Source organism: Engystomops pustulosus, chromosome 6 (assembly GCF_040894005.1).
Source record: "Engystomops pustulosus chromosome 6, aEngPut4.maternal, whole genome shotgun sequence".
Taxonomy (NCBI): domain Eukaryota; kingdom Metazoa; phylum Chordata; class Amphibia; order Anura; family Leptodactylidae; genus Engystomops; species Engystomops pustulosus.
In genome coordinates this window covers 11,299,954-11,325,461 of record NC_092416.1, presented here as the reverse complement: position 1 = coordinate 11,325,461, position 25,508 = coordinate 11,299,954, and the positions used below count along the sequence as shown (strand labels likewise).

General features: G+C 45.6%; 1 protein-coding gene across 1 annotated transcript in view; it reads right to left on the bottom strand.

The window, feature by feature from the left end:
* Positions 1–24,705, bottom strand: part of LOC140134570 (sialic acid-binding Ig-like lectin 14) — a 43,095-nt gene extending 18,390 nt beyond the window's left edge. The window contains exons 1-6 of the mRNA XM_072154974.1: positions 24,613–24,705; positions 18,483–18,632; positions 16,934–17,308; positions 4,133–4,396; positions 2,304–2,339; positions 11–271 (exon numbers count right to left, since the gene is read on the bottom strand). Coding sequence (XP_072011075.1) covers positions 11–271; positions 2,304–2,339; positions 4,133–4,396; positions 16,934–17,308; positions 18,483–18,549 — 1,003 coding nt within the window. The 5' untranslated portion in view covers positions 18,550–18,632; positions 24,613–24,705. The remainder of the gene's footprint in view (positions 1–10; positions 272–2,303; positions 2,340–4,132; positions 4,397–16,933; positions 17,309–18,482; positions 18,633–24,612) is intronic.
* Between the last annotated feature and the right edge of the window lie 803 nt (positions 24,706–25,508).

The following is a 25,508-nucleotide window of genomic DNA, read 5'->3' as shown; positions in this document are numbered from 1 at the left end:
GGACACTCACATGGTACAATTACACTGATACTCGCAGTACTTATCACATAGTCGGTCAGCACTGAGCAGGTGTAGACATCGGTCTGGTATATCGTGATGTCGTCCAGTCTCAGTTCTAGCTCTTTCACAATCCCGTGCTGGAGAACATTATTCTTCTCATCTTTCCAGGTCACATTCAGTTCCAGGTCACTTTCTAATGAACACTTTAATGTCAGGGATTCACCTTCGTCCACTCTGATTGTGTCTAGTTTAATTTTTTTATTTTTTTTGCCTGGAAAAAAAGGAAAGCAAAGCTGTGATGAAACCTACTTTCGAGTCTATAAGAAACTTGGTAATGTAAATCTCTTCAGAAGCGCAAATTAATTAAGACTACAAGCAGAGACTAATTAAGTTTTAAAATTGAATACACAAGTGTGCAGTGCAGACATAAAATATGCATCTGTCAGATAAAAGAAGGGCAGAACACCAGAAATTATATATAAAAGCTGAAACATGATCTTTATTAAGTATCCATTAAAAAGTACCTACATAGGTACACATACACCACATAAAACACAAGGCTCAAAAGAAAATACACCACATAGTAAACTATTCAAACCAATCAGCGACAGGTCTGATTAGAATAGCGACCACCAGCCAGCAAATATGGAGAGAAAAAAATACAGTTTTTTCCTTACCAGATCCGCTTGTTTTGTCTGGCTTGTGGCCACCAATATTATGCTGATAGTACTGAAGCCATGGAAGAGTATTTTAATGGCTATAACAACTTACTGTCCCTGAACCCCATGTAAGGGCAGCACCCCTGTCCCACCCCTACAAGGGCAGCACCTTGTAATGAAGCCTAACAGACAACCCACATCCGCCCGTCCTGATACGTTTCTTCCAATAAAATGGATTCCCCAGAGGGACACTAGAGTAGATGCATAAAAAAAATTAAAAAACATTTATTGTGACATTCATATATGTGGCATGTCCTGGGGTGTATGGAGAGACAAACCCCATACAGGTCTGTGTGCGGGACTCGCTATCTTTTCAGATAAAAAAGGGTATACAAAATATGCACACAGTAAAGGTGGTCCCCTACTTAAGAACACCCAACTTACATACGACCCCTATTTACAAACGGACCTCTGGATGTTGGTAATTTACTGTACTTTATCCTTGGGCTACAATGAACAGCTGTAACAGTTATCACAGGCGTCTGCAGTTCAGCTTTATTGACAATCCAATTGTCACAGAGACCCAAAAAAACAACAACTAAGAACAAACCTCTAGAACCTAAGGGGCTCATGTGCTTTTATTTGTGGTGTAGACAAAGCCCTCCCACCCCTAGAACACCTCCTATCTGTCCAGGACCTTGGACAAATTCTAATTTCTTAATAAGAGGTCACAGAACAATGGCTCCAGTGTCATCCGACCCAGCAGGGTCTTTTGAGACCGAACATGACCCAGTTACTACGCTCCCATTGAGAATTCTGCGTATCTCTCAATCCAAGCCCTCCAGAATAGATTGACCTATGTGTGTGTTCGCCCCACAGCACCAATCCAAGAAAGGTATTTGGCATCTGTCTGAATTGGCCTATACTTAGATCACTGGCTTATGACGATGTTGGCCATAAACCTCTCTGTAGTTCTGGAGAGAATTCTTTGAAAATTCTCAAAGAGTCTGCTCAAAGTGTAAAATGCCTCACATCCCCCATGGAGGTGATTACCCTATCTTGCTTGTATTCAGGGGAAGGCTGGGGGGTTGGGGATAGTAGTGACATTTGTAATGCACTGATGTACATGCCCCCCCCCCCACACACACACACTTTGCTATATACATCTATATTCATGTGTGGAAAAAAAGTAAAGAATAATGGAAAAGAGATGGAGGAGGTCAAATCCTCCGATCCCAGATGAGTACTCCCATGGTGGCAATCACAATTGGAGAAGGTCACCATACAGCACCTCGACAGCCCATATTAGTCTGTAGCACGTGTGCAGCATCAACTTACTTGGACGACCAAATGATTTCATTGCAGTAATGGGATATTTGGGCCTTCGCCAAAATATTGCAGATACGTCTTTCCCAATGTTTCCAGCTCATCAATAGATCGCACTACAAAAAGGTCAATGTCACTGACTATTTAACATAGAACCGAAGCTTTAACTCAATCACGAGCATTTACTGATGAACAATGTGTGATTTTTATTATTATTATTATTATTTTTGTAATTTATTATTATAGTTCACTTAGTTTTGTTACCACACAAGAAATACAATGACAATGATATTATACCATTCATAAGTATGACCTTACCAGTGATCTGCCATGTGATAGTGATAACGGGAGGACCTGGAACACACATAACATATAGGATAAACATTGGCATAAGACTGAAATCTCATAATTACATTTAACTTGCTCTCTATTCCCATTTCATTACATACACACAGATGAACCCTCCCTTACCAGAGGTGAACATTGGTTAAGGATATAATTTCTCATCTGAACAATACCGATCCATCATTGTCACCACCATTTGTATTTATGGCTTTCACCGTGTGGTCCATATGATACCTCCTCTTTATTCTTTGGATCAGTACCATCATGGAGATATGAAATCTATATAGTTAACTCTCTGTTTTAATTACTTGAAAACATTTGCAAAACAAAATTATTTGTAAAACTTGAACTCGTTACTTTGCTGTACAGATCTGTGTAAGGTCTCATATTCTGTAGGACCAGTTTGCATTTTCATTTAGGCCATTTTGGGAATTGTATTTGGATGGGTTTTTTCCATTACAGGGTTCACTGCATGGGATAATCATTAAAGGACATCTACCATCAGATTAAGGGTTCATTCACGCGCAGTATGCCCTTGAAAAAAGATACAGCGTTCTCTATGTTTTCCAAGTGTGCGGTGCTGAATGGTGCCACACATGTGCCACCGCGCCACCATTGCCGTCTATGGGGACATATGTGCGGCCGCATATACATCCCCATAGACGGCCGTCTGAATGAGCCCTAATAATGGTAGAATGTCCTCACTTGCATGTTTCCCAGGGGATGGATTCATTCCTTTCATGTTCTGGAATTGCGGGATTCTTCTGAAAATTACATTATAAAAATATGAAAATTAGCCAGTGGTGCTCCGGCTTATCACACTACAGCGCCTCTTGGCTCTGACATCCTTTAATATGTGCATGCCCCCTTCTTTTAATGTAGTCTGGTTCCTCCCATTTGGCTGAAGTCTTCAGTAGTAGGGCAGGACCAGGCTACATGGGCTCACAGTCCCTCCTCCTTCTTCCCTGTCTGTGGAGTTCTCTCCTTCCAGGAATGGCAGTTCTTCCCTTCTCCTTTACCTCTTTACAGAGTGCTCCAGTCCACAGCCCAGTAGCACACATGCATATCAACCTACCCCCTTGCAGAGTGCTGGTGGCATCTGCTGGATCGGAGTTACCAGTCTTCATTAAAAGAAGGGGGCGTGCATATATTAAAACACAGCAGAGCCAAAAAGCTCTGTAATAACGTAAGGGGGAGTGCCTCTGGCTCATTTGGCTATTTGTATAAAGTTATTTTCAGAAGAATCCAGCCATTCCAGGCAAGGGGACGAGCACGTTAGTGAGGACAATCTGCCATCAGTAAATCTGATAGTAGATGTCCTTTGATAAATTTTGACAAATCAGGAATGTTGTGACACAATTTTTACATTTTCTCTGATCACTTATCCAATGTACTGCAACACATCTTTATTGCAGTATATTATGAACTTGCTGCCTATTATGAACACCTATTGCCACCAGCACACTGTAATAGTGTCATTGGAGCCTTGGCTGCTGTTGTCATCGGAGCCTCGGCTGCTGCTCCAAACTCCATAAATACATTTTGCAGATGTATTTGTGTGTAATCTACGCCAGAATGCTGGTGAATAGGGTTAATAAATCTGGGCCATTTTCACTAAAATGAGGAATCACTGGGAAACAGAAAATATAAGTCTAAAATCGCAATATAGTAGCCCAACACTCTTTACTTGTGGGGGTATTTGGTATTTGATAAGCATTTTACGGATATCTGAGGGCCTCCCAAAGAATATTTTGGTACCTTATCCTGAAGACGGATTTCTCTAAGAGTAAAACTGTACTTACTGTAGACTACAAGAGGAATGGATTTGTGTGTTGTCCTCCATGACTTTGACATCTCACATGTGATGGTTGTCTTGTCATCATCTAGCATTGGGGTAAATGTTATGTTAGATGAATTCTCCCTCCAGATACCAAGGACATTACTCTTCCTCCATTGGAAAGTTAAGGATGTAGCAGGACAGTTCCCAGGAGGAGAGCAGGTCACTGTCTTCTCCACACCAGCAATCACTGTCCCAAGATCTGAGATGACCGGTTCTTCTGTGAGGTCTACATGAGGAGCAATCAGAGAGATATAAGATGCACAGTATGATGACATATTAAAAGAAAGAAAGTTTAGAAAATTTTGAAACGGAAGAACATTAGTAACTAACACCAGGTAGTTGATGCCAATGCAAATTAACAGGATGTTCACTTTCAGAAAATTCCAGAAAATAATCGATATTCTTGTGTAATGCAAAGTTGTACAATTTTCAAATATAACTTCGTTATTAATTCCTCACTGTTCTCTGGCTCTCTGGTCATGTGATGTCGCACAGCTGCACAGCTCATTATATCCCTGGTCATGTGATGTCACACAGGTGCACAGCTCATTATATCCCTGGTCATGTGATGTCACACAGGTGCACAGCTCATTATATCCCTGGTCATGTGATGTCACACAGGTGCACAGCTCATTATATCCCTGGTCATGTGATGTCACACAGGTGCACAGCTCATTATATCCCTGGTCATGTGATGTCACACAGCTGCACAGCTCATTATATCCCTGGTCATGTGATGTCACACAGGTGCACGGTTTGTGATAATCCTGGTCATATGGTGTCACACAGGTGCACAGTTCGTTATATTCCTCGTCATTTGATGTCACACAGATGCATGGCTGATTATATCCATGGTAATGTGTTGTAACACAGGTGCACAGCTTGTTATATCCTGTGATGTCACACTGGTGCATGGCCTTGCCCTGGTCATGTGATGTCTCAGAGCTGCATGGCTCATTATATCTCTGGTCATGTGATCTTACACAGGTGCATGGCTCATCATATCCCTGGTCATGTGAGCTATCTAATATAATGAGCACTGCACCTGTGTGACACCACATGATCAGGGATATAATGAGCTACACACCTATGTGACAGCACATGACCAGGGATATATAACGAGCTGTGCACCTTTGTGACTGCTACCTACGCAGAGCACACACACTTGGTTTTGATCAAGATGGCAATTGGACATGGAGCTACTGCGCATGCACGGGCACAGATAACTGTGCAGAGAGGACAGAGATACTGTGGGGACAAAAAAGAAAAACATAACAGAGCTACCACTCACTCACAATTTGTCCACAGCATTGGTCATAATGTTCTCTGTACAGCCCCAATGCACGGAATTAGAGAATCTTGTTGGACGACCATGTAATTCACAAAATCATACAAAGGTAGGATTCCAGCAACGTTATTCCATATCTTAAAAACAGTGAAGTTTTTTTTCATCAGTTTAAAAGGGTAGACAAAACTTTTGCAAGATCCCTAAAAATAGATTTACGCGTTTTGGCCTTTTTTTTTTATTTAGTCCTTACTCATGATCTGCCAGATCATAAGTAAGGACTAAATAGTAAAAGTTCGGAATGCGTAGATCTATTTTTAGGGATCTTGCAAGAGTTTTGTCTACCCTTTTAACGAGTGCTGGAATCCTACCTTTCTATGATCCTATGATTCTACAACATCCTACAGGTTCTCTGCTGCCAGGAAATACCTGTTTTTTAATGTGATTGGGACAAATTGAAGTTTTTCGAGTTTGGCAAATAAAATTTTTGAAAAATTCTCCCATCTCTGTACGCCCATCTGTATTTGGGGAGGAACAACTGGCATACTATAGAGAAATACTGTGCACACAGTTGGCCGCTGCCTATGTGCGCCATTGTCCATCCTCTGTCAGGTCTGACCGAGGGATTCCTGGCAGTCATCGCTCACGTACTACTGCCACGGCTGCTGTGGGGAGATGGGGGGGGTAGGAGCAGTAGCAGCTCCATCAGCAGCAACTTAAGTCTGGAGTCCTTAAGGAGCAGCTTCCTTCACCTGCCTAGTGAGGAGGGTAGCCGCCACCAGTAGCAGCAGGACATGGAACAGACCCTACTTGGTGGCCTACTTGGACAACACTTTACTACCTCAGGTAGAGGATCCCATGGACTACTGGGCAGCCAAACTTGATGTGTGGCCACAACTTGCGGAATTTGAAGTACAGAAGCTGTCGTGCCCGGCCAGTAGTGTGGCATCAGAGTGGGTGTTCAGTGCGGCGGGGGCCATCTTTACCCCAAGGAGAACCCGCTTGTCCAACCGTACTGTGGAGAGACTGACCTTTGTCAAGATCAATCAGGCTTGGATCGGCCAGGATTTCAACTCACTCATCTATGGAATCATCTGATGTCAGTGTAAAAAGAGTGCACTCTGTGATGTTATAGTGGGATCTTGGCCCTCAGCTCGGTCCTTTTGAGCTGGCACAGATGTTACCTTGTCACGCTACGTTCCCGCTCCACTTATTGTTTGAAGACCAAACCACGCTCCCTATGCATAGTTCAGCATATTTCTCACTCCCTTGATAAAGCGCGATAGCGAAACACGTGTCGGAGTCTTACATGTGTGGTCTCATCCTATGGTATGGTATTTACTACTTTTTATTCACTCGGAATTATGTGAGCTGTACTCATGCTGCAGTCTTATGTTTACATTTTGTGTATTCTTGATTGTATAACCTTCCTCCAGCCTTCAGTGGCGTTACATTGCTTCCTTCATGCTTTGTTTTTATTGTGTGTTGTAAAACTTATACTGCATTGGACTTAATCAAATTGATATTTCACTATATTACTGTTGTCACATATATGACTCATATTTTCCAAGCATTTGGTGTTATTTATCTATGTGGATGGCAATCCGGCCCAGGCTAATCTGCTGTTTTCCCTTTTTGTAATATTTCAGCATGGCACAATGTTCTACAACACCCTACAGGTTCTCTGCAGCCAGGAAATGCCTGTTTTTTAACGTGATCTGGTCGAATCGAATTTTGTCGGAAAATTCTGTGATTTTGGCAAATCAGATTTTTTTTAAATTCGCCCATCTCTAAAAGCTACGCATGTCAAAATACAAAAAAAATTTGTAGCCTTAAGCTACAAAAAGGGTTTATGTCAACATTAATTGTTTTGGGTTTGCTAATTTTTTTTTTCTCCAACTGAAATTTTATTTAAAGGTTGAAGTTTCACAGGAATAAACAATACCATAGTACTAATAATATAATTATGCAAAATGCGTATTGCAAGCCACTTGATTGGGTCACGCAGGACCCTTAAGAGTATCAGTAAATATTTAAACAACAAGTAAACCTTAATGAAGAAGAAACAAAGTAAAAACCCACCCATAAGTCTCTAAATGCAAATAGATAAAAATATAGTTTACAATGTTAGGTTTAGGTTGTCTCTAGAGATGAGCGAACATACTCGTCCGAGCTTGATGCTCGTTCAAGCATTAGCGTACTCGAAACTGCTCGTTGCTCGGACGAATACTTCGCCCGCTTGAGAAAATGGCAGCTCCCGACGTTTTGCTTTTTGGCGGCCAGAAACAGAGCCAATCACAAGCCAGGAGACTCTGCACTCCATCCAGCATGACGTGGTACCCTTACACGTCGATAGCAGTGGTTGGCTGGCCAGATCAGGTGACCCTGGGATAGACTAGCCGCTGCCCGCGCTGCTCGGATCATTCTGTGTCTGGATGCCGCTAGGGAGAGAGCTGCTGCTGGTCAGGGAAAGCATTAGGGTGTTCTATTAGAATAGTGTTAGGCAGGAGTGATTCTACAAGAACCCAACAGCCCTTCTTAGGGCTACAATAACGTTATACTTTTTTTTTTTTTATTTGCAGCTAGTACCATATTGTGAGGAATTTGCAGGGGGACTTGCTACCGTTGTGTTTAGCTCTTAGTGACACACATATCCACCTCAAACACCAAAGTGGGGCTATTTATTAGGGGTTTGATTTCAATTAGGCACAGTCTGCCATTTACTTTTTATTTTACGTTTATTTTTTTAATAACTCAGCGTCATCTCATCTGGCATAGCAGTGTGCTTTCATACTTGGCTAGAAAATAGCCATAGGAGAATCCAAACGGCTTACTTAGGCCTACAATAGCGTTATATATATTTTATTTCTGGTTGATCTGCTGGTGGCTGTACTTGCTGTAGTGCATCTACTACCATATTGTGAGGAATTTGTAGTGAGACTTGCGACCGTTGTGTTTAGCGCTTAGTGACGCACATATCCATCGCAAAGACCGAAGTGGGAAAATTTATTAGGGGTTTGATTTCAATTAGGCACAGTCTGCCATTTCCTTTTTTATTTTACGTTTATTTTTTCACAACTCAGCGTCATCTCATCTGGCATAGCAGTGTGCTTTCATACTTGGCTAGAAAATAGCCATAGCAATAGGATAGCATCGTTTGGTTTTAAAAAGTAAAAAACACAAAAAAACACAAAAAAAAGTTAAAAAAAATTTAAAGTTATAACTTTCATTTTCAAAATGTTTAACCCGAGGGCTAGGGGTAGAGGACGAGGGCAGGGACGTGGGCGGGGACGTGGGCGTCCAACTACTGCAGGGGTCAGAGGCCGTGGTCCTGGGCGGGGTGAGACACCACCTGCTGATGAGGGAGCAGGGGAACGCCGCAGAGCTACACTCCCTAGGTTCATGTCTGAAGTTACTGGGACTCGTGGTAGAGCACTGTTGAGGCCAGAACAGTGCGAACAGGTGATGTCGTGGATTACCGACAATGCTTCGAGCAATTTGTCCACCAGTCAGTCTTCCACGCAGTCCACCCATGTCACCGAAATCGGCACTCCTCCAGCTCCTGCACCTCAGCCTCCTCCCCCCCAGTCTGCCCCCTCCCAGGAAAATTTGGCATTTGAACCGGTATACTCTGAGGAACTGTTTTCTGGACCCTTCCCACAGTCACAAACCACTTGTCCGGTTGCTGCTGAGCAATTTTCCGATGCCCAGGTTTTCCACCAGTCGCAGTCTGTGGGTGATGATGACCTTCTTGACGTAGTGGAAGAAGTGTGTAAAGAGGTGTCCGACGATGAGGAGACACGGTTGTCAGACAGTGATGAAGTTGTTGTCAGGGCAGGAAGTCCGTGGGGGGAGCAGACTGAGGGATCGGAGGATGATGAGGTGACAGACCCAAGCTGGGTTGAGAGGCCGAGTGAACACAGTGCTTCTGAGACGGAGGAGAGTCCTCGACCAGAACAGGTTGGAAGAGGCAGTGGTGGGGCCAGACGGAGAGGCAGGGCCAGAGCAGGTGCATCAGCGCCAAATGTGTCATGTAGTGAAGCTCCCGTGGCGAGGGCTCCCGCGGCGAGGGCTAGATTTTCAGATGTCTGGAGGTTCTTTAAGGAAACACCGGATGACCGATGGACTGTGGTGTGCAACCTTTGCCAAACCAGGATCAGCAGGGGTTCCACCACTACTAGCTTAACTACCACCAGTATGCGCAGGCATATGAATGCTAAACACCCCACTCAGTGGCACCAAGCCCGTTTACCTTCGGCCGTGCACACCACTGCTCCTTCCCCTGTGTCAGCTGATAGTCAGCCCCCTGCCCAGGACCCTGGCACAAAAACCCCATCGTCGCCTCCACGATCCTCCACAGCATCCACCAGCGTTCAGCTCTCCATACCCCAGACGCTGGAGCGGAAAAGGAAATATAGTGCATCCCACCCGCACGCCCAAGCCCTTAATGTCCACATCTCCAGATTGCTTAGCCTGGAGATGCTGCGCTATAGGCTAGTAGAGACCGAGGCCTTTCGCAACCTCATGGCGGCGGCCGCCCCTCGGTATTCGGTCCCCAGCCGCCACTACTTTTCCCGATGTGCCGTCCCAGCCCTGCACCAGCACGTGTCAGACAATATCATCCGTGCCCTGACCAACACCGTTTCTGACAAGGTCCACCTGACCACGGACACGTGGACGAGTGCTGCCGGGCAGGGCCACTATATATCGCTGACGGCACATTGGGTTAACTTGGTGGAGGCTGGGACCGAGTCTGACCCTGCGGCTGGTCATATACTGCCGACACCGAGGATTGCGGGGCCTACCTTGGTCCAGGTCTTTCAGGCCTACTATGCCTCCTCCTCCTCCCACCCCTCCTCCACCTCCTCCTCCGAACTACCATCCGTGGGCATGGCGCCATCAGTCGCTAGCTCTAGGCACAGCAGCAGTGCCGTCGCTAAGCGACAGCAGGCGGTGCTCAAACTGCTGAGCCTAGGCGATAAAAGGCACACCGCCCAAGAACTATTACAGGGCATCACGGCGCAGACTGATCTGTGGCTGGCACCGCTGAACCTGAAGCCAGGCATGGTTGTGTGTGACAACGGCCGTAACCTGGTGGCGGCTCTGCAACTCGGCAGACTGACACATGTGCCATGCCTGGCCCATGTGTTAAATCTGATAGTTCAGCGTTTCCTCAAGACATACCCCAATCTGTCTGATTTGCTCACGAAGGTGCGCCGCATCTGTGCGCATTTCAGGAAGTCCAGCACAGATGCTGCCACTCTCAGGGCAGCGCAGCGCCGCCTCCAACTGCCCGCTCACCGACTGTTGTGCGACGTGCCCACGAGGTGGAATTCAACATTAACCATGTTATCCAGAGTTTACCAGCAGCGCAGAGCGATTGTAGACTGCCAGATGTCAACTTCCACCAGAACTGGTAGTCAGGTCAGTCAGCTTCCTCAAGTCTACAATGAGGAGTGGACGTGGATGTCTGATATCTGTCAGGTGCTGAGTAACTTTGACGAGTCAACACAGATGGTCAGTGGCGATGCCGCCATTATCAGCCTCACCATCCCGCTGCTTGGCCTGTTGAAAAACTCTCTGATCAGCATGAAGTCGGAAGCTTTGCGCTCGTCACAAGAGACGGGGGAAGAAGATTCCCTTGTTGATAGCCAAAGCACCCTCAGGTCTGTTTCTCAGCGCATATCGGAGGAGGTGGAGGAGGATGAGGAGGAAGAGGAGGAGAATGTTGGCGAGACACAAGAGGGGAGCATTGCTCAGACCTTCACTGTTCAGCATGTATGGGCAGAAGAAGAGAAGTTGGAGGAGTTGGAGGAGGAGGAGATGGACAGTCAGGCCAGTGAGGGGAGTAAATTGCGAGTTGGGACTCTGGCGCATATGGCAGATTTCATGCTAAGCTGCCTATCCCGTGACCCTCACGTTCAAAGAATTTATTCCAGCACCGATTACTGGGTATTCACTCTCCTGGACCCACGGTACAAGCAAAATATTTCCACTCTCATCCCTGGAGAGGAAAGGAGTGTGAGAATGCATGAATACCAGCAGGCCCTGGTGCACAAGCTGAAACAGTATTTCCCTTCTGACAGCGCTAGCGGCAGAGTGCGTAATTCTGCGGGACAAGTAGCGAGGGAGAGTAGGCGAGCTGGCAGCTTGTCCAGCACTGGCAAGGGTACGCTTTACAAGGCTTTTGCCAGCTTTATGTCACCCCAGCAAGACACTGTCACCTGTCCCCAGTCTCGGCAGAGTAGGGCTGATCTTTACAGAAAGATGGTGAGGGAGTACGTAGCTGACCATACCATCGTCCTAAATGATCACACAGCTCCCTACAACTACTGGGTTTCAAAGCTGGTCATGTGGCCCGAACTGGCGCTGTACGCCTTGGAGGTTCTTGCCTGCCCTGCCGCTAGCGTGTTGTCCGAGCGGGTTTTCAGTGCAGCTGGTGGCATCATCACCGATAAGTGTACACGCCTGTCGACTGACAGTGCTGACAGGCTGACGCGTATTAAGATGAATAAAGCCTGGATTTCTCATAATTTCCAATCTCCACCAGGTGAAGGAAGCTCAACCTGAATAATTTATGCACTCCTCCTCCTCATTTTCCTCCTTCTCCTCCTCTTTGTACACTAAAGCAGAGGAAACTGGCTATTTTTTGACAGGGCCCACTGGCTCTAGCTATAGTACTTTATGCATTTAATTTTTCTGGAGGGCCACCTACCCGGTCCTCTGTTTTAAACAATTTTTGGGACTGCCACATACAGGCACTCAATCTATTCAATTTTTCTGGAGGGCCACCTACCTGCTCCTCTGGTTTGAAAACTTTTTTGGACTGCCACTTACAGGCACTCAATCTATTTCATTTTTCTGGAGGGCCACCTACCTGCTCCTCTGGTTTGAAAACTTTTTTGGACTGTCACATACAGGCACTCAATCTATTTCATTTTTCTGGAGGGCCACCTACCTGCTCCTCTGGTTTGAAAACTTTTTGGACTGCCACATACAGGCACTATCTCCATAGCAGCCTCCACACGTTGTCTCCATTGCTACCTCCAAAAGTCGTCCATATAGCTGCCTCCATACATCGTCCCCTTATCAAACGAGGTGTGTCAGGCCGAAATTTGGGTTGTTTTCATGGATTCCACATCAAAGTTGTTAACTTTGTCGCCACCCTGCTGTGTTATCCACAAAATATACTGGCAAACTTTTATCATTTACCGATATTATTTCAGCGCTTCTTGCGCATCTGTTGATTACACTGCTGTGTAATCCACAAAATATACTGCCAAACTTTTACCATTTACGGATATTATTTCAGCGCTTCTTGCGCATCTGTTTACATTCCCCTCACCCGCCATATCCCAAACTTATAAGAACGCTACTACACTTAACTTGGTGGAGGCTGGGACCGAGTCTGACCCTGGGGCTGGTCATATACTGCCGATGCCGAGGATTGCGGGGCCTACCTCGGTCCAGGTCTCAAAGGCCTACTATAACTCCTCCTCCTCCCACCCCTCCTCCACCTCCTCCTCCTCCGAATTACCATCCGTGGGCATGGCGCCATCAGTCGGTAGCTCTGGGCACAGCAGCAGTGCCGTCGCTAAGCGACAGCAGGCGGTGCTCAAACTGCTGAGCCTAGGCGATAAAAGGCACACCGCCCAAGAGCTATTACAGGGCATTCCACATCAAACTTGTTAACTTTGTCGCCACCCTGCTGTGTAATCCACAAAATATACTGGCAAACTTTTATCATTTACCGATATTATTTCAGCGCTTCTTGCGCATCTGTTTACATTCCCCTCACCCGCCATATCCCAAACTTATAAGAACGCTACTACACTTTATCTTATACAAAAGGTTCTTAGAAGTGCTGTTTGGGGAGTAGCCTAGAGACAGGGGCTTGGATTGGCGAAAGCTCGCCTGGAAGCAGAGCGCCAGCTCTATCCCAAGATCCAACTAACATAGTTTTAACTGCAGCACCTTTAATCTACTACTAGTTCACTGCCTCCATAATAATAATAATAATAATCTTTATTTATATAGCGCCATCATATTCCGTAGCGCTTTACAAATCATAGGAAACAAATACAAATGTAATGTAACAGAGCACAACATTTGTATGGAACATCAGGAGTGAGGTCCCTCCTCGCCAGAGCTTACGGTTTATGAAGATGATGGGGTAACACGAGGTAAAAGAATATTTAATGGTCAAGCCATTCTTCTTAGGGAATAGAACAAAATATAATAAATGGAATTGCTGTCGCTTGAACCACTCAGCCGTCATCTTATATACCAGGTCCAGGGTGAATGGGACTGCAGAGAAGTCTGGTGCCTGTTGGTTGCTGGATAACAGATGGGAGGACGACACAGGACGGGTTAGTAGAAGAGTTAAAACTTCATGCAGTTAATGAGTGTTATAGGCTTGCCTAAAGAAATGGGTTTTAAGAGCACGTTTGAAACTTTGGAGGTTAGGTATTAGTCTGATAGTCCGGGGCAGAGCATTCCATAGAATTGGTGCAGCTCTAGAGAAGTCTTGGAGACGCGAGTGGGAGGTCCGCACTAGGGTAGAGGTTAATCTAAGATCACTGGCGGATCTAAGAGCACGGGTTGGGCGATAGACTGAGATAAGAGAGGAGAGGTAGGGGGGTGCAGCATTATACAGAGCTTTATGGATGAGGGTTATTATTTTAAACTGTATTCGAAAGGAGACTGGCAGCCAGTGCAGCGACTGGCATGAACTGTAGGCATACATAGTCCCCTTATCAAATGAGCTGTGTCAGGCAGTATTTTGGGTTGTTTTCATGGCTTCCACAACAAACTTGTTAACTTTGTCGCCACCCTGCTGTGTAATCCACAAAATATACTGGCAAACTTTTATCATTTACCAATATTATTTCAGCGCTTCTTGCGCATTTGTTTACATTCCCCTCACCCGCCATATCCTAAACTTATAAGAACGCTACTACACTTGAACTTATACAAAAGGTTCTTAGAAGTGCTGTTTGGGGAGTAGCCTAGAGACAGGGGCTTGGATTGGCGAAAGCTCGCCTGGCTGCAGAGCGCCAGCTCCATCTCAAGATCCAACTAACATAGTTTTAACTGCAGCACCTTTAATCTACTACTAGTTCACTGCCTCCATACATCGTCCCCTTATCAAACGAACTGTGTCAGGCAGAATTTTGGGTTGTTTTCATGGCTTCCACAACAAACTTGTTAACTTTGTCGCCACCCTGCTGTGTAATCCACAAAATATACTGGCAAACTTTTATCATTTACCAATATTATTTCAGCGCTTCTTGCGCATCTGTTTACATTCCCCTCACCCGCCATATCCTAAACTTATAAGAACGCTACTGCACTTGATCTTATACAAAAGGTTCTTAGAAGTGCTGTTTGGGGAGTAGCCTAGAGACAGGGGCTTGGATTGGCGAAAGCTCGCCTGGCAGCGTAGCGCCAGCTCCATCTCAAGATCCAACTAACATAGTTTTAACTGCAGCACCTTTAATCTACTACTAGTTCACTGCCTCCATACATCGTCCCCTTATCAAACGAGCTGTGTCAGGCAGAATTTTCAGGTGTTTCACCAGATACATAGTGGAACGCGGCCCATCTGTCGCCGCCATGCTGGAGACCTGAAGTTGCAATCATAGCAGCGCAATATGGATGCCCCATACTGTCGCTCTTAATCATGGAACCATTTCCGTAAAAACAATTAAAAATAGAACCACTATGCTATTCCATTATTCCTAGTTGAAATATTCAAACGACCCGGCCTGCTTTGAAAATTATAATTTTTTCAAAGTAAACGCTTCTGGCAACCAGGCCCATTTTGGGTGGGGAGGAGCCGAGAGAGAGGGGCTTGGACAGGCGAAAGCTCGCCTGGCGGTGGACCGCCAGCTCCATCCCAAGATTAGGCAGCCTCAGAGGCATCCATACATGCTGCCCCTGCTGTTTCCTGTCCATTTTGCCTCCACGATCCTCCACAGCGTCCACCAATGTCTCATTTCATCTCTCTATACCCCAGACGCTGGAGCACGAGAGCATATGCAGCACATCATCCCCTTATCAAACGAGCTGTGTCAGGCAGAATTTTCAGGTGTTTCACCAGATACATAGTGGAACTCGGCTCATCTGTCGCCGCCATGCTGGAGACCTGAAGTTGCAATCATAGCAGCGCAATATGAATGCCCCATACTGTCGCTCTTAATCATGGAAGTTGTCTCCATGGCTGCCTCCACATGTCGTCCCCTTATCAAAAGAGCTGTGTCAGGCTCATTTTTCGGGTGTTTCACCAGATATGTTATGGAACTTGGTCACTATGTCGCCACCATGCTGTGTTATCGACTAAATATACCTTTAACCTTTTGTTCACATAGGAAATCATTTCACCTCCTTTGGTGAAACCTGAGTCCATTTAGGGTATGTCGCCATGAGACTCTCTAGCCTGCCACTGCTGCCGCTGCCTCTGCATGCCGTCCCCTATAGTGTCAGGGTCAATTATTGGATGTTTTAGATGCTATCTAGCTTCATTCTGTCACTCTGTCATGGCCATGCTGTTGCCCATAATTTTGGCATAATGGTGCGATTAAGCAGCCTCAGAGGCATCCATGCATGCTGCCCCTGCTGTTTCCTGTCCATTTCCGTGGTGTTTCCATCCTTTTCTGAGGTTCCCAGGTGTTTGGCCAAGCTTCCCTGTGCAGAGCCTTGGTCCCCTTGAAAAATGCTCGAGTCTCCCATTGACTTCAATGGGGCTCGTTATTCGAGACGAGCACTCGAGCATCGGGAAAAGTTTGTCTCGAATAACGAGTACCCGTGCATTTTAGTGCTCGCTCATCTCTAGTTGTCTCCAATAGCATCTAAGATTTTGGAAAACCTGTCTGCCTTTTCATGTAGAGAGGCAGTCATATGGCGTATGCGGGAACATAAACCCACTTTTATTTAGCAAAGTATAAAGATAACTTATTGCTCCCTGCTCTATCACAGCTTTCAATTGTATCGGTGCACTAAGGACATCAATACAGTAGAAAGAATATGGAGAAATATGGATTATCATTTTAGCTTCCCTCCAGGGTTCCCTGAACAAGAAGAATCAGGGGGCCCAGAGCAGGAGCTCCAAAAATAATCCATCTCTGCCCACAGCTTCTCGCTATTCCTTTAGTCCTGGCAGCCAAGAAAGTGTTTTTTTAAAATAGCGCTGAGTGCAAAACATCTTGAGCTGCGTCCAACTGCAGGAGGAGGCTATGAGTCCTGTCCGGCAAACTCTGTGCTGGAGTGATGTCCTGGGTGTCTACAGAGAGGGCTCAGAGAGCCACCTTTAGCACCAGTGCCATAGGGTCACCACTATTGTCCTAGAACCTGACTCAGAAGATCAGTAGTGTCCAGGAGAATAATTTACCAATATAAAAATAAGGACAATATGGGGACTGCTGGTACCTATAGTACAGGGTTAGTATGTGATGTGACTGCAGGATCCTGATCACTTACCGGTCACAGTGATTCTGGTTGTCACTTCTCTGTTATAACCATATTTTAGTTCTCCTTTTTCAAATCTGAAGTAATATGTAGACCAGTCATCTTCTCTCCTGGCGTCAGTTATGGTCAGGCTGCAGTCTCCGGTATCCGGATTTCCCATCAGATGGAAGTTTGGCTTTTCCCCAGGATTAGATTTATCATTACTGGCTACAATGTAACGTGGATTGGAACCTTCCTTTATCCAGTATCCGGTAGAACCAGTGAATGTGCTGACACCCCCAGCAGTGAAGGTACAAGGAATGGAGACACAGAGACCCTCCTGGACCCTGACACTAGAATTCACAGTAATAGTATATCCGAGTATATATATGTGATGACATGTGACACCTGCAGGAGGAGAAAGGAGGGAATTATTATATATAAGATATTACATGTATCACATCTACACCAATAAGTGTCTTATAAATATAATGCTTATATGATTAGAGACAGAGGTGAACATATGATTTTATATAAGGGAGTCAGTAAGCTGTTTCCTACTGTTCAATTCTATAGAGATTCCTGGGACAGTGGTGGCGAACCTATGGCACGGGTGCCAGAGGTGGCACTCTGAGCCCTTTCTGTGGGCACCCAGGCCTTCACCCCAACTCAAGGCTTTCTCCTGTGATCCAATAAAGCCCAGGACATGTCATGCTCAGCGCTATTTGGCTGCCAGGACTACAGGAGGAGCAAGAAGATGTGGATAGAGATGGATTGTCATTGGAGCTCCCGCTCTGGGTCCCCTGATCCTTCCTCTCCAGGGGACCCTGAAAGGAAGCTACAATCCTAATTTCTCCATCATCTTTTTATTGTATTGGTGTCCTCAGGAGGCCAATATGATTAAAACCTGTAGGGATCAATAAGTTACTGCTTAAATTGTCATGTTGGCACTTTGCGACATATAAGTGGGATTTGGCTGTAGCTTGGGCACTCTGTCTCCAAAAGGTTCGCCATCACTGTCCTAGGAGATTGTTATAAAGACATGAGGATGGAGCTCCATGATAAGATATGGTAACACAAAGGGCTGTATCCAGTACTGTACAGGATACCCCTACTGTCTGTATCCAGTACTGTACAGGATACCCCTACTGTCTGTATCCTGTATTGCACAGGGCCCCCTACTATCTGTATCCTGTACGGCACAGGGCCCCCTACTATCTGTATCCTGTACTGTACAGCGGTTCCCTACTGTCTGTATCCTGTACTGCACAGGGCCCCCTACTGCCTGTATCCTGTACTGCACAGGGCCACCCTACTGTCTGTATACTGTACTGCACAGGGCCCCCTACTGTCTATATCCTATACTGCACAGGGCCCCCTACTGTCTGTATCCTGTACTGTACAGGGCCCCCTACTGTCTGTATCCTATACTGCACAGGGCCCCCTACTGTCTGTATCCTGTACTGCACACGGGCCCCCTACTTTCTGTATGCTGTACTGCACAGGAGCCCCCTACTGTCTGTATCCTGTACTGCACAGGGACCCCCTGTTGTTTGTGACCCCTACTGTATAGTGCACTTACCTATCCAGAGGAGGGGGAGGATAACCATAAGACTGACGATTGTGCTGCTGAGCTTTATGTGCCTCATCCTGACACTGAGTTGATCCTTTGGAGATTATACGTGGATTGTCGAGTCTATGGAAGAATTAGATCTCGCTTTTCTGTTTTGACCTTTTTTGAATGAAAAATAGCAATGAATTAAAGAGAATCTCTCCTTCTATCATACATCATTACATATCAATATTTATGAGTTTCTATAAAAGAAATCCTTACTTGTACATTGTTACATATAGAATAAAGGATGTATATACTGTATAACCTCTAGTATTCATACACGAAGCCTTCTCAGTGTAACCTCCGGCTGATGGGCTCCTCACAGTCCTTCTGCTTACACTCATTACTCAACATCTTTCTATATTGTAACTTCCTCCCGGACGCTTTTCCTTAGCTTCCTCTTTTTCATGTGATCTTCTTGCTAATAACTTTATAAGATATAAGACATTGTTTTTGCATTGTTGTATCTGTCACATTGTGCTCATCTCCTTTATATATCTTATTATATGTATTCAGATCATAATACGACCCCCCTGCTACAATGTTACACAACCATTAACCAAAATGTGTGCTACATGCCATAACACCAAGAGAGAAAGACATAGCAGAGCTACATTGTTATTGGTGGGAAATTACCACCTCCCTTTTCACCCAATAGTAGATCCCATCATTTTGTGGGGCACTTTATACCCATTGAGAAGAAAGCCAGTGCCCTAGAATCTGTTACTGCATTCAGATTTGCAATATTTCATGCTTCAAAAGATATCAATATAGAAAGTTGCAACAACCGGGTGTCAGGTTTCGGGATGTGTGGATCCACTGGACCACCGCGGGAGATGGTACTCGCTGACACTTGGGTCCTGAGTCTAAGTGGCACCTGGTCTTCACCAGAGCCCGCTGCAAAGCGAGATGGTCTTGCTGCGGCAGGGTACCACCAGGTCATTCCACAGGTGTGACTAGCCTGCGGTGGCAGCCCAGGTCGAGGTACCTTAACAGAAGACAGTCTCGTGGTCAGGTCCAGACAGAAGGTAAGGGGAGGCGGCAGAGATGCAGGGTCAAGTCCAATCCAGGGTCAGCAATGGGAGGTCCAGGCAGATGGGAATGGGAACACAGCAACACAGAGGAACACTGGTAAAGCGGCAACATGGAGGAACACTGGACAGCAGGGGCATTACACAGTCCAAAGGGCATTACTAAATATTCAAAATGCCCGTCACATGTATTAAACGCCGTCTTCCAAGCGTCAACTTTATGGATCCGGATGAGATTGTAAGCACCCTGAAGATCCAGCTTGGAGAACACCCTGGGATCTAAGGAGCTGTCCTTCTTGGTGACAAAGAAGAAACCTGCGCCAGCCAGAGAGGAGGACTTGCGTATGAAACCCCTTTGCAGGTTCTCCTTGATGTATTCAGACATGGCAGCCATCTAGGGAACAGAAAGTGGATAGACCCAACCTCTGGGGAGAGTGGCACCCTGAAGGAGATCCACTGGGCAATCATAGGAACAATTTGGTGGCAAAGTCTCCACTTGTTTCTTAGAAAAAACATCTGCAAAGTTCCGGTAAATAGCTGGCAGACCATCCAGAGACTTTAAAGACAAAGAAGAGGTCAGGACCGGAAATGGTGACACAATACATTGGGATTGGCATTCAGGGCTCCAACGCAGGAGCTTCCAATTGAGTCCTCCAATTGAGATCCGGGGCATGGAGTTGAAGCCAAGGAAGACCCAGAAAAAGAGCTGACGTGGAGCGAGGCAGGAAGGATAGTCTCATCAGAGAGGATTTGGCCACCGACTGAGGAGATGACCAACGGCTTCTCGAGACGAGCCACTGGGATGTGATGCCAGGAGACCAGAGCAGAATCCCCAAAGTTCCCTGCGGAACTGGAGTCCAAGAATGCAGAGACCTGGAACTGGTTGCTGGTGCCAGTGCTGAGAAGCACCGGAATCATCAGGCGTGGAGAAGCTTTGCTTACACCTAGGGACGCTTCTCCCAAGAACCCTAGGTGCTGGTGTTTCACGGACGCTAAGGACAAACTTAACAGGTCCCGATGAAGTGCTCTGAACTTGCACAATAAAGGCAGAGGTTTCCCTGACGTCTTTTGATGCGTTCCTGGGAAGAGAGTCTGGCCCTGTCCACCTCCATAGGCTCTTCTGCAGAGATGGAGGCTGGAACGTTCTTTGGAAGGTAGGAGCCAGTTGAGGAAGGCGTCGAGGATGGAGTTGGGGTTGCTCGAGGCGTGACTCTTCGGCACACTCCCTAAACCGCACGTCAATCCTGTTGGCCAGGATCATAAGTGGCCAGGGGTTCCTTAACATGAGGGGAGAGTCCCTTTTTGAAAGCTGTGGACAGGGCCGCGTCGTTCCAGGAAAGTTTCATGGGCAGGGTATGGAACTGGACTGCATATTCTTCCACAGACAAGTTGCCTTGGCGCAGATTCAACAAAGCAGTCTCGGCAGAAGAGGCACATGCAGCTTCTTCAAATACGGCCCGGAACTCCTCCAGAAAAGCCGTGAGAGTAGCCCTGACCAGGTTGCCTCTGTCCTAAAGAGGGGTAGCCCATGCCAGGGCATTCCCGGAGAGGAGACTGACGAAGAATGCCACCTTTGATCGCTCTGAGACAAATTGTGAAGGCATGAGTTCTTTTTGCAGGGAGCACTGGGTTATAAAGCCCCTGCACTGTTTGGGATCTTTGTCATACTTGCCGGGCATAGACATCTGTAGCCTGGGTTCAGCGGCAGGATGACAGACCGGGGTGGCAGGAGCCGCAGGAGCGGACTCGAAAACCTGTTGCAGTTGCTGGGTGGCTAGCAGCATGGTGGTGACTTGATCCAGCTGTTCATGTTGAGCGGCAATCTCTCGAGATTGCTGGACCACTATGGCGGCAAAGTTGAGTCGAGTGGGAAGCGGAACCTTGGTGGGATCCATGGCCGGATCTTTGTGTCAGGATTCGGGATGTGTGTATCCACCGCAGGAGGTAGTACTAGCCAACACCTGGGATCGGAGTTTAAGTGGCACCTGGTCTTCCCAGAGCCGCCTCAGAGTGGGTTGGACTTGCTGCAGCAGGGTACCAGCAAGTCGTTCCACAGGTGTGAATAGCCTGCGATGGCAGCCGAGGTCTAGGTACCTTAACGGAAGACAGTCTCATGGTCAGGTCCAGGCAGAAGGTCATGGCAGGCAGCAGTGATGCAGAGTCAAGTCCAATCCGGGGTCAGCAACGGGAAGTCCAGGCAGATGGGAACGGGAACACAGCAACATTGAGGAACACTGGTAACACGGCTACATGGAGGAACACTGGTAACACGGCAACACAGGACTCAGAAGCAGGAACACACAGAAACTCAGGAATACACAGGAACCAAGGAATACTCACTAGGAAGCTTTCTCTCAGGCTGTGAGGCACAAAGGGGGGGCGCGCTAGGAGACGGGGACGTGCGCGCGCCAAGCCGCGAGAGCCAGGGGAGGTAAGTTGTGCTGGGTTCGGGGGCACACGCAGGCACACGTCTGGCCCACGATGCGAGACAGGGATCGCGTGAGCACCTGTAACACCAGGGATGTTCCCTGTGATGAACAGCTATGTGATGTGTTGTCTTGGTGCAGAACACAGGGCTGAAGGCGCTGGTTCCAATCTTTAAAAACCTGCATAACAATCAATGGAGAATCTCTGTGTTGACACCTTATGAACCCCAACAACCCCGGCAAATAATTTCTGAGACTATGATCAACTACATACCTGCTAACCATTGAAAAAACCTAATCCAATATGGAGATTTTCAAGATGGTGACCATGCTCCAGTATATAAGATAGGACTCCTCACTTATTACTTGCTATGTTTTCAGATACGTCATTTCACTGTTAAAATAAAAGTTGTTGTGGGCTATTTGGCTGGGCTTGTGTTTTCTGAGAAATAATGTAATCTCCATTGATCAAGAGATTTAACTGTGCCAAAAGTTAAATACAGGTAACATATATCTCTTCTTTTCTACAGTATTTAACCATCGGATCCAAAAACGTTTCTGATCTAACAACCACAGCTGGACATTGGATATCTGTTATGGTGGAAATATTGAACTAGTCCAGCTGGAAGGCAATGACATTGACAACAGTGTAACCTGTTTAACCTATTATCTTGGGTGACTTTTATACAACAAAAGTGGAAATATACAAGTAAAGTGTAAAACAGACACTAACAAATTTATTCTGACGATTCATAGGTTATATGTTATATCTAAACCCTGGTCTGGTCTGTTCAGTGAACTAATGATTACATATATTGTGCATGCACAAATTTTAAGAAATTAGGATTTAGTCAGATTTTTCATTTGTCCAGATATGTGTATATGTATCATAGTAAAATACAGCAATTAATGCAATAACAGATGCCACAATTTGCATTCACTCTTACAATTTGTAATTAAAAGGGTTTTTTATATGATGTAATACATTTTATTATATTTTTTGTGTAATAAATACATGTTGAATAGACAGAATTCAGTACTGCATGGTAATTTTATTCAAATGTTTAGTGCTTCTGATACACACTTGCATTCATTCTGCCATGTAGCTGTATTAAAGGTCCTACTTCTGCTGCAGAAAACATTCCCCAAACCATAACACTTCCTCCACTACATTTCACTGACTTCTTTACACACTTTAAGTTCAGTCTTTCCAGGGTTTGTTGATGAACATAATGTTACCCATCAGAGACCAAAACATATACTTGCTTTCACCACTAAAACGGGGCTGGCAGTATACTACATGAGGCTGGCTGTATACTACATGGGGGCTGGCTGTATACTACATGGGGCTGGAAGGCTGTATACTATAGGGGGCTGGCTGTATACTATATGGCGCTGGCTGTATACTACTTGGGGATGGCCGTATACTACTTGGGGCTGGCTGTATACTACATGGGGCTGGCTGTATACTACTTGGTGCTGGCTGTATACTATATGGGGGCTTGCTGTATACTACTTGGGGCTGGCTGAATACTACTTGGGGCTGGCTGTCTACTACATGGGGGCTGGCTAGCTGTATACTACACCCTCGGCTTATACTCGAGTAAATAGGTTTTCCCAGGTTTTGTTGGTAAAATTAGGGGTCTTGGCTTATACTCGGGTTGGCTTATACTCGAGTATATACGGTAATGTACCACATTCTTACAACCGATACTTTGTTTTAATTTACATTATTTACCGGGACAGCAGCACCAAATAATGGCTCCTGTATACAGTGGTTACAGTCAGGTGAAAATTTTGGCTCACAATTGAGTCTATGATGCTCCCTGAGTCACAGGGAGCGGCTGTTAAAAATTCAGTGATTGTTAACGCGAAGGTACAGATTTCATACATACATACATACATACACACACAGACACATACATACATACATACATACACACATACATACACACAGACACATACATACATACATACACACACAGACACATACATACATACATACATACACACATACATACACACAGACACATACATACATACACACATACATACACACACATGCGCACACATACATACATACATGCACAGATATACCTACCTACATACATACATACACACACATACATAAATTGACATACACACACCTACATACATAATACATACACACACTCAGCTTTATATATTAGATAGAGAGGGTACCTTTTTTCCCTTTTCTGCTAATAACAATAACTGGATCCATTCCTTATATTCCACTGATGAGAAACGTCCCTGGACCCATAATAATTTCCTAGTAACTTTTTCTTAGTTTTTTTGCATTCTAAGTGTAATATTTTACCTTTGTCAGAGACAGAATCAGTTAACAGAACATAACATGTAAGTAACAGTCCCCGACACCTCATTTATATGTGATTCATAGAGAAAGCTGTAGCGGATGAAGATAAGAGTCCTGCGCTGGTGCCTGATGGTGCTCAAAGACTCCTCTGCCACATGAGAGGACCCCAGGAATATAGACGCCACGTATAGGGGAGGAGGGGGGGGCTGTACAGAATATGCATTGTGACCCAGGAGCTTCACTTCATTTATTCCACTATGCAAATAATAATAATAAGAGTAATCCATGTCGTCTCCTATACTCACCAGATCCTGTGGCTCCTCTGTATGTTCTTAGTTCTGAAGTTTCACACCCTCATCAATCTTAGAGACTTCTCCCTTCTGTTATTTCCCTCTTCTACACACTCAGCTCTGTCTAACCACATACACTACACCAACTCATATCGGAAATAGCAGCTCAAATATAGCATCTTGTTAGATTGTGGCAGAGATGTGTTTTCAGTAGAACTGATTGGGTTGGTGGAAATTCAGGTTTTACGGGTTCAACAGAATTTTGCAATAATTTGGCTCAGGAACCGGACTTTTTTAACCAAAAAATGGCCATAGCATGGGGGTATTAAGCTAGAGAAGGGTGGGAGTAACTGTCCACAAGGAGCTAGGGAAAGCACTGGAAATAATAACATAATATAAAAAAAAATAATAAACAGAGAAAAATAATCAAAAAAATGAATTAAAAAAAAAAAATGTCAGGGGCAGGGCCTGACTGAGCTACATGGCAGATGCTCTTTGTTGAGTTCCCGTGGCACAAGATTAGCTACATAGATATTTAGCAGCTAAACTAACACAAGATGGGTAGAAACAACAAGGAAAAGCCTCCGGAACGCTGGGGTGCTCCGAGACTGAGAAGAGGATAAGGAGACCTCGATAAATTTCTGAGGAAAAGACTTCAGTTGCCACAAGACCGAAACTCCAAGACGGCACCGAGCAGAGTCAGACATCCCAGACCTCGACAGTGTGACAGAGCAAAATAAGCTGCAGGAATTAGCGGACACAACACCGTTCTCAAAGTAATTCTTAAACAATGTACTGTCGCAAGCGTTAGCTCCAGTTATGAAGGAGCTTACAGCCATACATGCGGAGGTTCGTGCCACAAGACAGAGAGTGGAGACGCTAGAGAGTGCACAAGCCGCCATTACAGAATA